The 14084-nt window shown below is 39.5% G+C and overlaps 1 protein-coding gene across 1 annotated transcript in view; it reads left to right on the top strand.

Moving 5' to 3' along the window:
• TDRD15 (tudor domain containing 15) overlaps positions 1 to 14084 on the top strand; it is a 41181-nt gene that overhangs the window by 14922 nt on the left and 12175 nt on the right. The window contains exon 2 of the mRNA XM_020967468.2: positions 7213 to 13420. Coding sequence (XP_020823127.1) covers positions 7216 to 13420 — 6205 coding nt within the window. The 5' untranslated portion in view covers positions 7213 to 7215. The remainder of the gene's footprint in view (positions 1 to 7212; positions 13421 to 14084) is intronic.

Genomic DNA, 14084 nt, shown 5'->3' with positions numbered 1-14084 from the left:
GATTTTTTGAATATAAATAACATTTTTAATGAAGTAAATTACAACATGGAAGTTGTTTAGCAAAGTAATACTTAGTAAGCTTAATTTCAACGTTAGACTAAATTTTAATTTGTGCAGAAGTTTGCAGTATTTGGCTCAACATTAGACAAAGAATTTTAACTCTGTCTGCATTGAGTTTGTTTCTGTATTTTGATTTAAAACAAGAATCAAAGGAAAATACTTGCTTACCCAAATATGATGGGACATGGTAGGAAATTTTTCTAAGCTTTTTTGCTAAGAAATAGAAATTTTTTTTTAATTTTTAGCCACGTAACCAGTTGATGAAAATGGTTACAATATAAAAGATGAACTTTCCTGCTGTCTCATGACAAACACAATATTAAATGATAAATGTGTTGAAAGTATAGTTGCATATATTACTTTGTTTTTTTTTAATGATATTTCTACATAAACTAACCCTTGTGAGGGAAAAATTTCCTCACATGTGATCTCCCCCCCCCTCCCCCCCAGTGGCTCACTGGCTGTATTCCCAGAGAAACTTCACAGAGTGCCTGACCAGGGTTGCCACTCAATTAACTTGAAAATCTGCCAGATAGCGGACTAGTAACATAAGCAAGGATAAGTTGAAATTGGAAGACAGCTTTAAATGCTTCAGTGAGGACCAACAGGTTTGTTTCTGCAGAGCATTTGTCCTAGTTCACAATGGTTTCAATGGGACTTGGAACATTTGCATGCCCAGTATGTCGGGGCTGCAGGAATGCCAGTGCTCCTCACGTGTGGGTCACCTGATTACACAGCAGACGCAAGAGGCCGGCTGATCTTGTGGGTGGTGGAGTGTGCACGTGCCGACCATCCATTGGAAATTGGTTTGTGCGGTGGCATCGGACCTTTGGGGTGGGTTCCCGGTAGTTTGACAGAAGCTGCCTGAGCGTAGTGCGCATGCTCAGGACTGGGTAGAGCTTGATATCAGCGTTCTAGCATCACCAGAATCATTTTGTGAGTGATTGTGACAGTCTTGGATCATTGCTGAAACAAACCTGGAATGCTTCAGACAGGCCTGTGCTTGTGACCACAAATGTTACCACGTATTTGTAACCGAATTAGGCAATTATGGACCCACCAAAAGGGAACCTCTGGTTTAGGGTAAACATTTTGAGATTGAGGTAATTCAGCTCCTCCTGTAAGACCCTGTAACCCACTTGCTGGTTGTTGGAGAAAGTCAGGGATGAAATTGTTTGTAGACTGTTTAAAGTGATGTGACTCTTAGGACCTTTCCCACCACTCTTCTACAGTCTTTAGAAGTACAAGGGAGCCTCACAGCATTAGGGGCCCTTTTGTATTTTTCTTTTTTTAGGGGTTTCCTTGATCAAAACCCTCCTTACCAAGTGGCTGGCCTATTTAGCTTGAAAACTGGCTCAAGATGTCCCTGGGGCCATACACAAAGCTTTTCTGGTATGGTCTAGCTCACTAGCATTTCAGCTCCATTGGTGTAACCTTTGAGTAGACAGTTACTTCTGTGTCACTTTGGAGACATCAGAGTTTGTGAACAACTGGACACACGGCTAGGGGGAAGGAGGAGAGATGGCCCGCGGAGGGATCTTTTGGCATGAAATTGAAGAAGGCTCAGATCCGTTGGTCATGCCTCCTGAGGAACACTGAAGGGAGGAGTGGGTTGAGGATCCCATGGGATGGAGAGGGACAGATTACAATCCACCTTAGTGGAGGCATCTTTCACAAATCCATTGGTGTGTTCATTTTGTTCAAAAGCTTTTTCATTGCATGTGTTTGCAGTTGTTTAATTTTTCTCTTGCCCCTCTCCTTTTCTGTGTCCGAAGAAGACTTGAATAATCTTTATTCAAGCATTTATGGCCATGTGTCAGGAATAGTGCTACACACTGGGGTTGCAAAGAAAAAGGAAGGAATCTTTGTCCTCAAGGAGAGAGGAGAGACAAGAGACGGGCTTGAGCTGAGTGTTAAAGGAAGTTGGGGTAGCTAAGAGGCCAGGGTGGTGATGGGGCAGGTCAGGACCTTCCAAGCATGCCAGTATAATTCTTATATTATATCTTCCAAGCATGCTGGTATAATTCTTATATTTTCCAAACATGCCAATATAATTCGATAATTCCTCAAACAATGTTGCTATTACTATATACAGTGTTCTCTTGGGTCTGCTTATTTGATGCAAGTCTTTCCATGCTTTTCTAATATCAACCAGCTCATCATGTGTTATAAAACAGTAGTATTCCATCACAATTCTATATTGTCTGTGCCACCTTTTATCATAATGTAGTTTCCCTGTTTATCTTTAATTGAATCTATTTCAGCTTTAACTTAGTCTGAGATAATTGCTATCCCTGCTTTTTTTTTACATCAGCTGAAGTATATTAAATTTGAACCTGTCCCTTTATTTTTACTGTCTTGTCATTTTAAAATGTGTTTCTCATAATCTACATATTGTGAGAGGATTCTGGTTTTTAATCCATTCTACTCTGTTACCATTTTATGGATGAGTTCATCTGATTCACATTCAGAGTTATAATTACTAGTTGTACATCTCCCACCATTCTACTTTTTTTGTCACTGTTAATCCTTCTCTTTTTACCCTGTCTCCTTAAATTTCTAATTCCCTTCCTAATCCCACACCCCTTCTAAGAATCCCTCCCTTATCCTCTCCCCTTACATTCCTATTCCTTAATTTACCCACCCTTCTAAAAGTCTCTCCCTCATCCAGTTCCCTCACCCTCCTATTTCTCTAAGTTAAGACTTTTATGCCATTCTAGAAGTATGTGTTTTCCTCTTTAACCCAGTTTTGATGAGAATAAGGTTCTAGTACAACCAGCCCTCCATCCCTTCTCGCCTCCACTGTAATAATTCTTCCTTTCATGCCTCATTTGTATGAGATAATTACTCCATTTTACCTCTTCCTACCCACTTTTATTTTTTAGAATCTTCCCATCATACTTGATTCAACTACCAGCATTCTATGTATGCCCTTTCAAGCTATGCAAATAATAACTTTTAAAAAAAATTTTGTTTTCAACATTCACTTTCATAAGATTTTGAGTTTTAAATTTTCTCCCCCTCCGTCCCTTTCCCCTCTTCCTAATATGGCATGCAATCTGATCTTGGCTCTGTGTATACATTCATATTAAACATATTTTCATATTAGTCGTGTTGTAAAGAAGAATTAGAACCAATGGGAGGAACACGAGAAAGAAGAAACAAAACAAAACAACAACAAAAAAAGAGGAAAAATAGTCTGCTTCTATCTACGTTCAGACTCCAAAGTGCTTCCTTTGGATGTGGATAGCATTGTCCATCATGAGTGTTTTGGAGTTGTCTTAGGTACTTACATTGTTGAGAAGAGCTGAGTCTATCAAAGTTAGTCATAGCACAATGTGCTTCTTTCTGTGTATAATGTTCTCATGGTTTTGCTCTCTTCACTCAGCATCAGTTCATATAAATCTTTCTAGGTTTTTCTGAAGTCTGCTTGCTCATCATTTTTTATAGCACAGTAGTATTCCATTACATTCATATACCACAACTTGTTCAGCCATTCCCCAGTTGATGGGCATCCTCTCAATTTCCAGTTCTTGGCCACCACAGAAAGAGCTGCTATAAATATTTTTGCACATGTGCGTCCTTTTCCCATTTGTATGATCTCCCTGGGATTCAGCCCTAGAAGTGCCATTGCTGGGTCAAAGGACATGCACATTTTTATAGCCCTCTGGGCACAGTTCCAAATTGCTCTACAGAATGGTTGGTTCAGTTCACAACTCCACCAACAATGCATTAGTGTTCCAATTTTTCCACATCTTTTCCAACATTTATCATTTGTTTTGTCATGTTGGCCAATCTGATAGGTGTGATGTGGGTACCTCATAATTGTTTTGATTTGCATTTCTCTAATCAATAGTGATTTAAAGCATTTTTTTCATACGACTATAGAGAGCTTTAATTTCTTCATCTGAAAACTGCCTGTTCATGTCCATTGACCATTTATTAATTGGGGAATGACTCGTATTCTTATCAATTAGATTCAGTTCTCTATATATTTTAGAAATGAGCCCTTTATCAGAGACACCAGCTGTAAAAATTGTTTCCCAGTTTTCTGCCTCCCTTCTGATTTTGGTTGCGTTGGCTTTGTGCAAAAACCTTTCAATTTAATGTAATCAGTCATTTTGCATTTCATAAGTTTCTCTATCTCTTGCTTGGTCATAAATTCTTCCCTTTTCCATAAATCTGACAGGTAAAGTATTCCTTGCTCTCCTAGTTTGCTTATGGTATCAGCCTTCATATCTAAATCATGAACCCATTTTGACTTTATTTTGGTATATGGTGTGAGTTTTTGGTCTGTGCCTGGTTTCTGCCATACTCTTTTCCAGTTTTCCCAGCAGTTTTTGTCAAATAGTGAATTCTTACCCCAGAAGCTGGGGTCTTTGGGTTTATCAAATAGTAGATTACTGTAGTCATTGACTGCTGCATCTTGTGTACCTAACCTATTCCACTCATCCACCACTCTTATTTCTTAGCCAGTACCAAATAGTTTTGATGAATGCTGCTTTGTAATACAATTTAAGATCTGGAGTGGCTAGGCCACCTTCCCCTGCATTTCTTTTCATTAGTTCCCTTGGTAGTCTGGACCTTTTGTTCTTCTAGATAAAGTTTGTTATTATTTTTTCTAGCTCTATAAAATAATTTTTGGTAGTTTGATTTGTATGACATTGAATAAATAAGTTAGCTTAGGTAGAATTGTTATTTTTATTATACTGGCTTGGCCTACCCCACGAGCAACTGATGTTTTCAGAGCATTTAGATTTGACTTTATTTGTGTGAAAATTGTTTTATAATTGTGTTCATATAGTTCCTGGGTTTGTTTTGGCAGGCAGATTCCCAAATATTTCATAATGTCTATATATAGTAACTTTAAATGGAATTTCTCTTTCCATCTCTTGCTTTGTTAGTAACGTGTATAGAAATGCTGATAAGTTATGTAGGTTTATTTTATACCCTGCAACTTTGCTAAAGTTGTTTACTATTTCAAGTAATTTTTTCACTTGATTCTTTAAGTATATCATCATGTCATTTGCAAAGTGTAATAGCTTTGTTTCTTCTTTGCCTATTCTAATTCCTTCAATTTCTTTTTCTTCTCTGATTGCTACAGCTAACATTTCTAGTACAGTTTGAATAACAATGGTAAAAATGGGCATCCTTGTTTTACCCCCAGTCTTATTGGAAATTCTTCTAGCTTATCCCCATTGCACATAATGCTTACTGATGATTTTCAGTAGATGCTACTTATTTTAAGGAAGACTCTGTTTATTAGTGAGAGCTACTTCTTACTGTACCATCTTGGCTCCTGGAAGTCAATAACATTCTTAAGAGTTGTAGATAACATTTTCCCATATTAGAAGTAAATATTTTGATCTCATTAAGTCCTTTAATGTTTACTTTCTTATGTTTCTCCTGAATCTAGTAGGTGAAATTTTCCATTCGGTTTTGGTCCTTTCTTCACAAAGACCTGAAAGTCCTTTAGTTCATTAAATATCTTTTTTTTTCCATTCAGAATTATACATAGCTTTGCCAGGTAAGTTATTCTTGGTTGCAAGGCCAGCTCATTTGTTCTTCAGAATATAATAATCCATGTCCTTCAGTCTTTTAATGTAGAAATTGCTAAATCTTATGTTATCCTGACTGTAGCTCCACAATATTTAAATTGTTTTTTTCTAGTTGCTTATAGTACTTTTTCCTTGACCTGAGACTTTTGAATTGTAGCTATGATGTTCTTGTGAGTTTTCATCTTTGTCTCTTTTTGAGTAATGGTGGGTGGATTTTTTCAATTTTTATTTTACCTTCTCACTCTAAAACTTCAGGGCAATTTCCCTTAATTTCTTGAAGTATAGTGTCTATATTCTTTTTTGAAAGTCATAACTTTCAGATAGTCCAACATTTCTTATATTATCTGTCTCTCCTTGATCTGTTCACCATGTCAGTTGTTTTTCTAATATGTTTCACATTCTCTTATAGTTTTTCATTCTTTTGATTTTGTTTTATTATTTCTTGGTGTCTTATGAAGACATTAGCTTCCCTTGCCTATTTCTAATTTTAAAGGAGTTATTTTCTTCCGTGAGTTTTTGGATGTCTTTTCCCACTTGGTTGATTTTCTTTTCATAATTTTCTTGCATTGCTCTTATTTTTTTCCTAATTTTTTTCTTAACCTCTCTTACTTGATTGTTAAAGTCCTTTTTAAGCTCTTCCAAAAACTCTTTTTGGGCTTGTGACCATTTTGCTTTTTAATTTGAGGTAGAAGTAGCTCTTTTAAGATAACTTCATTATCTTCTTCTGAGTTTGAACTTAGATCTTTTCTATCACCATAGCAACTAACTATGGTAGACTTCTTTCTCTTTTGCCTTTTTTACTTTTTTTTCTGTTAACTTTGTGTTAGAGTTCCGCTCTAGTCCCATGGTGTAGGGGATAATATCTCAGGTTTCAGGTTTTTTTGATGTTGTTTTCTGAGTTCCACCCAGGAGCCTGACTTGAGGTAGTCCTCTCTGCCCCTGAGTCATGACCAGATCCCCCAGCAATGCTGTCACAGCAAACACTTTTGTTCTCTGTGCTCCCTCCCAAAGCTGCAAGCTTCAGCATGCTGCTCTGCCCTGGACCAAAACCAAGGCCTTTGCTGTCCTGCGAGTGCCCACAGCCAGCAGGCTGCCCCCCCTTTGTGATCACATTCACCGAGGTGTGCTTGCTCTTCCTTGCCCACAGCCACAGCCTAGGACTGTGTGTGATGAGCTTACTTGGACCCGGTGTCCAGAGCCAGTGCAGGGCTGTGGGATCTTCCCCTGACCAGCTATCTGACCCCTACACTGTCCCACCCTGTCAGTGAGGTGAAAGTTCTTGAAGCTGAGGCTGCCTCCCAAAGTACCTGCCCCTGGGCTTCTTTGTTGATTCCCCAGCACCTATATGGAGGTATCTGCCCTTCAATCAGGTCACAACAACACCCTGAGAGACAGGGTCTTTCCTAATGTCCTCCCAAGCTGTCTTAACTATTTCTGCTGCTCAGAGTTCACTTTGAGGCATTATTTTATATTTTTGTGGGGGAATTTAGGAGAGCCAGGTAATTTCCTGCCTTATTCTGCCATCTTCCCAGAATCCTCTCTCCCAAGTTGGCTTTTTCAGAAAATAATTCCTTCTTTAATTTTTGCTTTACAGACAATGGATTCTAAGCCTCTGTTCCCACCATCCTCAGACGTGGCTCTGAAGATCTCTCATATAGAATGTCTGGCCAAGGAAATTTTGGTGAAGTTTCAGGGCAAATATGATGTTGAATGTGAGTTTGACTACTACATATTGCAGAGTGAAATCCAGCAGATCCCTAAAGCATATGATAATGTTGGCGTAGGGGAATTTTGTTTGGTGGAAGAAAGAGATTCTGGAGAATGGCATAGAGGACAAGTAGTAGAAAGTAAAAACCAGTCCTATAGAGTATTTCTCATAGACTGTGGGAAAGAACTAAGAGTCAGCGCTACCCATGTGGCTTCTGCAGGTGACGGCTTGTTTGAACTCCCTCCAAGGATAGCAGTTGGTGTCTTTGCTAACATACTCCCTCTTGGGGAGAAGTGGTCTCCCAAGGCTTTAAATTACTTCACGTCATTAGTAGGTCTCCACGTGAAGGGACTTGTGCAGGCCATTCTGCCTCATCAAATGGTTCTCCTGGAGGTCCCAAGAATCATCTCCGAGCTTCTTGAGCTACAGTTAGGAAGACTTGTGGATGGAGATTCATTTCGTCTTATTATAGAAATGTTAAAAGAATGTCCCCCTAATCCCTCTAGTTCCCAAATGCCGGATCTGCTGCAGCAACAGTATAAAAGAGCTGGCTCTTCACGTAGTAATAATGAGATTTCACCTAATTATCAGCACGTCCTAGATAACTTGCAGCCATCTCTACCTGTTAACTGTATGGAGAGTGTGAAAATCGCTTCTGCAGTCAGTCCCACCAGATTTTATTGTCACTTAATTAAATGGTTGCCAGAGCTGGAAAATTTAACAACAGCAATGTCTTTGCACTATGAAGCAATCAGCAGAGAGAGAAATCCTCCAAGTGACAATTTTGGACTGCTTTGTGTTGCCAAAAGGAGAAATAGGAAGTGGTATAGAGGGGTTCTACAGCAGCTCCTGCCCCACGACCAAGTGAAAATTTGGTTCATGGACTTGGGCAGCAGTGAGGCTGTGCCCTCCCGGCACGTGAAGAAACTGAAGCAGGAGTTCAGTGTAGGGCCATTATTTTCATTCCCTTGTTCTCTGTCACATTTCAGCAATCCAGACAGAGATGTAAGGAATTTTCAACTGAAGTTATTTAAGCGAGCTTTGTTAGGGCAGATGGTGTTTGCACATGTTGATCAGTTTGATCCTGAGGGGCGTTTGTATTATGTAACTTTCCATAGTCAAGAATTTGTGATGAGCCCTAAGAACCTGCTACATTCAAACAGATGCCCTCCGTCACGTAGCCAGCGTAGTCTGATGTTGGAGGGAGAAACCTCTCAGCCTTTGGGAGACAGAAAACCCTCCCCCAGAAACAGTCGTGAAGTGGAGAGCTTCCCGGGTGATTCGGCACCATTAAACTCTGCACTGGAAAAAGACCCTTTGTCAAAGGTGGCCATACGCTGGAAGACAGTAGAAATGAAAGTAAATTCTGCCTATGTGGCTTTCGTGGAGTACGTCCTTAACCCATCCAATTTTTGGGTACGTACCGATGATCACCAAAACAGATTCCAAGACTTAACGAAGAAGATAGGAGAATTGTATGATTCTTGTGAGAAGGAAGAAATGATTCTTAAAAAGCCAGAGCCTGGTTTATTTTGTTGTGCTCGGTACAGCAAGGACATGCATTTTTATAGAGCTGTCATCACTGAAGTTAATGGTTATAAGATTAATGTTTACTTTTTGGATTTTGGAAATACTGACTCGGTACCATTTTATGATGTGAAAACTTTGCTGCGAGAATTTTGTGAGTTACCGGCACTAGCTATGTGCTGTTCATTGGCTCATGCGTGTCCCACAGAAGATATATGGGTAAAGAAAGCAACAGATTTTTTTAAAAAGACAGTGTTTGACAAAGCACTCCTGCTTAAAGTTGTAGACAAGAAACATGACAAGTATATTGTTAATGTGCAATGCGTTGAGGCCTCTGGGAAAGTTAATGTTGTTGGGCTTATGGTGCAAGCTGGCTATGCAGAATATTGGGAAGTAAAACCAGAATGTCTTCCAAAATTTGGAACAGAGTTTTTAGGACCAAATTTAAAACCTGAGCACAACCTTGTAGTTGCACAAGCCAAGCCACCTCTCTTAGCCATATCTGGCCATAGTTCTTCAAGGAAGTCGGAATTCTCAATTGCTGCCTTTTCAGGGTCAGAAAGCCCTTTTCCCAGAAGTCTAGGGCATGTGTCTGGGATAAGTGAGCCTCTCCATCCATACAAAGAATATGTGTTCAAGCCTGGAACTATTATTGATGTTAAATGTTCATATTTCTCTTGCCCTGGAGACTTTTCTTGCCAGCTGCAGAGTAACATACCAGCACTGATGGTGCTTATGGAGCAGATGCAGAAGTATTACGGGACCCATAGTGACCCTTATCAGGCTGGGCAGGTTGCCTGTGTTGCCAGGTACGTGAAAGATGGAAAATGGTACCGAGCAGCTGTTCTGACTCAAGTGTCCCCCAGAGAAGTGGATGTCATATTTGTTGACTATGGTAATCAGGAAAGAATCTTAATTAAAGATCTTTGTGCTATTAACCCAGACTTTCTTATTTTAGAGGGTCAGGCATTTAGATGTAGTCTTAACAATTTAATTGAACCCATTAATTCTGAATCATTCAGTTGGACAACAAAGTCTTGCATAGATTTTGGAAACTTTATTTCTTCCTATGATGGACTATTGACTTGTATCATCTATGCGTTGGTTTTAATACATCCAAATTGTCTGTGCAACATAGTTGACTTGCAGACTCCATTCATCACTGCCCGAGAATTTCTGGTCAATTGTGGTTGTGCACAGCATAGTGCCTTCTTAAAGTCCTTGCCGGCATCAGTGAGCCTTTACAGTTTCTGGTATTCTTCTTTTAACTTAAAAATTGGAAGTGAAGAAGAAGTATGTATATCCCATATTCGAAGTCCAAAAAAGTTTTATTGTCAACTGAGGAGAAATAGTCGAAGCTTGGAGGTAATAACAGCAAAAATTGCAGAGATTAATAACCTCTCAAATTATCCAAAATTTGATGGCAGAACAAGATTATGCTTGTGTAGGTACTTTGAAGATGACTTCTTTTACAGAGCAATCGTATCTCCCGTGGATTTATCATCCTATTTACAAGTATACTTTGTGGACTTTGGAAATAAACAAATAGTAGATGGAAGCAAATTAATGCCTATTTTAGATCACTGTCCAGAGTTGCTTTTTACACCAATGCAGGCAGTACAGTGCTATCTGTCTGGCCTTAGGGATATGGACATTCCAGCAGAAATCAGCATCTGGTTTGAAGAAAACTTTCTGGGGAAACCGCTGAAAGCAGTGGTAGTGTCTAGGGATTCACATGCCCAGCATGGCTTAGAACTGTATGATGGAAATCAGCAGATAAATCAGAAAATTAAGACTTTGCTTCAAGTTTATGGCAAAAAGTATGACCAAGGAAAATGTGTGGACAAGTTTCATAAGAAATGTGAAAATAAAACGTTGAATAGGGCACCATCAAAAGACAAGGTAGACCGCTGTCATTCTTCCATAACTAAAACTAGTTATCCCAAGCATCTTGAAAACAAAGTAGACCAAACTGTGAATTCCAAAGATATACATGTCAAACTTTTAAAATCAACAGCCTCTGTTAAAATTGAGCCTGTTTTAGACAGCAAGGTGAACCAGCCTTTAAAGGAGAGACTAAAAAATACAAATAGAAAAACTAGCCCTGAATCTGTTTCCCAACTTGACTTAATTAGTAAAGGAAAACCAGTATGTGCTGCATCAGAAACTTGTATAGCTAGACAGTGCTTAACTACCTCAGTAGCAGGGAATGTGCCAAGACCACAAATCTCCGATCTTCCTCCTTCTCCTGTCCACCTGAATGCCAGAGTTAAGGGCTACATATCTAATATATGGAGTCCAGCAAGTTTCCACGTCCAGCTTGCTGAGAGTGAAGACTTAATCTTTAAGCTTGAAAAAGAACTAAATGCAGGGATGGCAGATATGGACAGAGGGAGTGAATTGATTGCACTTTCAGTGGGAGATCTCGTGGTTGCAAAGTATGCTGTTGATAATACCTTATATAGAGCAGTCATTAAGAACATTGTATCAAGGGATTCTTTTGAAGTGGAATTTATTGACTATGGTAACACAGAAATTGTAAATTTGTCCCAAATCCATGAACTTGATAGGAAATTTTTGACTGTTCCTCAGCTTGGCCTTCATTCTTTTCTTAGTGGAGTAAGATATGATGAGCCTGATGAATTATGGGACAGCAAGACAGTAGCTTACTTTGCTGAAAAAGTAAGTAACAAATTAATTTCTTGTGAGTTTTTGAAGAAGCATGAACAAAAATGGGAAGTAAATATTATTTGTGATGAGAAGTGTGTTGTTAATGAAATGATGAAATGGATAGCCTGTTCAAAGAAGCAAGAGAAAGAATCAAAAACACCTGAAACTCTCTCTAAAAAAGTGAGTCTGGGTATTGATAACAAAGAGAAGAGAAGGTCAGATGAAAGTCAACGCCCCAGAACATCCTGCTACCAGCCAGCTAAAATCCCGAGTCCTGAGTTAAAGCCTGGACAGCTTGAGAAGGCCAAGATACTTCACATTTCACAATGTGGAAGCTTCTCTGTGAGACTAAGTAAAAATGCACAGGTGTCATCCAGCTTGCTTTCTTTGATCATTAAAGAAGCCAAGGAAAACCCTTTCCTGCCTGTGGAAAATATAGAAGAAGGTTTGGAGTGCTTGACAAAATCCAGAGTCACAGCATCATGGTGCCGCGCCAGGGTGGAGAAGTGTTTGGGAGAAGAGAAGATGCTTGTTTATTTGCTGGACTGTGGCCTGTACGAAGTATTGCCCTTGCTGGGGACGAAGGAGCTCGGCCATGAGATCAGAAGCATTCCCCAACAAGCTGTGCCTTGCAAATGGATTTGGATTGAAAATGCCAGAAAGATGTCGTTTCAGTCTACAGCACACATGTTTGCACACTTGGAAACAAAAATCCTGTTCCTCCGCTATCTCGGTGCTGCTTGGGAAGTAGAGATCTTGGTGGATGGCCTGTTGTTATTGGAATACCTAAACTTTAGAGTTAGTCAGAGTGAGGAAATTAAGCAGAATCAATCAGAGATTCTTAGCCCCATAAAGTGGGCTCCTCTTCAGAGCGGCCAACAGTATGGAGGCTTTGCCACGGCCATTTCTGACCCCTCTGACTTCTGTGTGCAGCCGGAGGACTTCTTTGATACAATGACATCACTATGCAGGCTGCTTTTGGCTCTGCCCAATCACCTACCCACCCTGCCCCCACAACTGGTCATTCCAGGGTCCAGTTGTTTGTTCAGATATGGGTGGGAAGGCCAGTGGAACAGGGTGGAAATTTCCGAAGTCTCCACTCAGTCTGTGCTGCTTCTGTTTATAGACTATGGGTTTTCTGTCTGTGTTCCCCATTCAGAGTGTGCTAACCTGAAAGTCATTTCTGAGGAACTTTTGCGTTTGCCGCGGCTGGCTTACCGCTGTGCCTTATATGGCGTACTGCCTGCTAATGGGGACCACTGGGAGGATGCTGCCAAAGCTTTTTTTCAAGAATTACTGAGCAAGCCGGGTTTGTTCTTTCAGTTTCAGGAATACAGCCCTGGGACGAAACTGGAAGTCAAGGTCATACTTGGGAAAAACAGCATAGCAGACCTGCTAGTGGTAGCTGGGCATGCCGTCTTCTCTAAAGAGGCAGCTCATTTTGTAGCAGTGAATAGCATCCAGTCTGCTAAAATTGAGTATAAATTGCAGGGAAGGCACTTTTATCCACTATTAGATAAGGTTTTCCCAAATGAAAATGTACTTTTGACATGCACAGGGAAAGAGGGACCACAGCACTGGAAATTTATTCCATGGAAAGATGTCTACAAAAATATTTTTGGGAAGGCCACCCCTAGTACTTGTTTTCATTCCAGAAACTTAACCCCGAAGAAGAAAGTTGGAAATGGAAAACACAAATCTAAAAGTATAAAGTTTGAGACATGTGAGAGAAATACATTTTGGGAACAACATAATCACATTAGGAATGAACCTAGTTGCATCAAAAATATTCCTGAAAACCTACCACCAGGAGGAGTATGGAAAACATATAATCTTTGCACCAGAATAAAAACATTGAACATCGATGAAGAAATGGTAGTAGAAGAAAATTCAAACAGTAAGTAACTATATTGTTATTGCCTAAGTACAGCTTTGTGCATCATGTTTGAAATTTAAAAGTTCACATATACATACACAATATGAATACATACCACATACAAGTCTGACTTGTATAACAAAATTCAGTGTATAAAAAAATCTGAATTTATGAAATGGACACATTGAGGAATGTTTAATTTGTATTATAAAATGAGTCTTCACTCTTCTGCAAAGGTTCACCATAAAGTTCTTTAAATAATGAGTTCCTCTAAAGAGAGTTCAATTGAGAAAAATCCCATCTTCATACAAAATATTGAGGAAGAAATCATAAAGCACGACATATCTGTATTAATGCTGCAACTGTACTTCTGTCATGCTATTTTCTGGCTGGTAGCCCTCCTTCTTTGGAGATAATCTTCCTTTCCAAAGGAAGTATATTTTAGCCTTGTTACGTACAGGTAGCCACTAGGGAGGTTTGCTGCTCATTTTGTTTCTCCTGTGTAACCACAGGAGTTGAAAGAGAATGGAAAAAAGCCTTTTAAAGAAAAATGTAGATAGCTAGGTCAGAAATTTTTTTCCCTCCTTTTCTGTGTCTAAAAAAAACCCCAAACATTTTTCCTTGCTATGTTCCCAATCCTAGACATGTAGAGGGGTTGCCACAGAGCCAGTATGTCTGTCTTCTG

The sequence above is a fragment of the Phascolarctos cinereus genome, unplaced genomic scaffold (genome assembly GCF_003287225.1).
Source record: "Phascolarctos cinereus isolate Bilbo 61053 unplaced genomic scaffold, phaCin_HiC Scaffold_2;HRSCAF=192, whole genome shotgun sequence".
Classification (NCBI taxonomy): domain Eukaryota; kingdom Metazoa; phylum Chordata; class Mammalia; order Diprotodontia; family Phascolarctidae; genus Phascolarctos; species Phascolarctos cinereus.
This window is presented reverse-complemented; position numbering and strand designations above follow the sequence as displayed.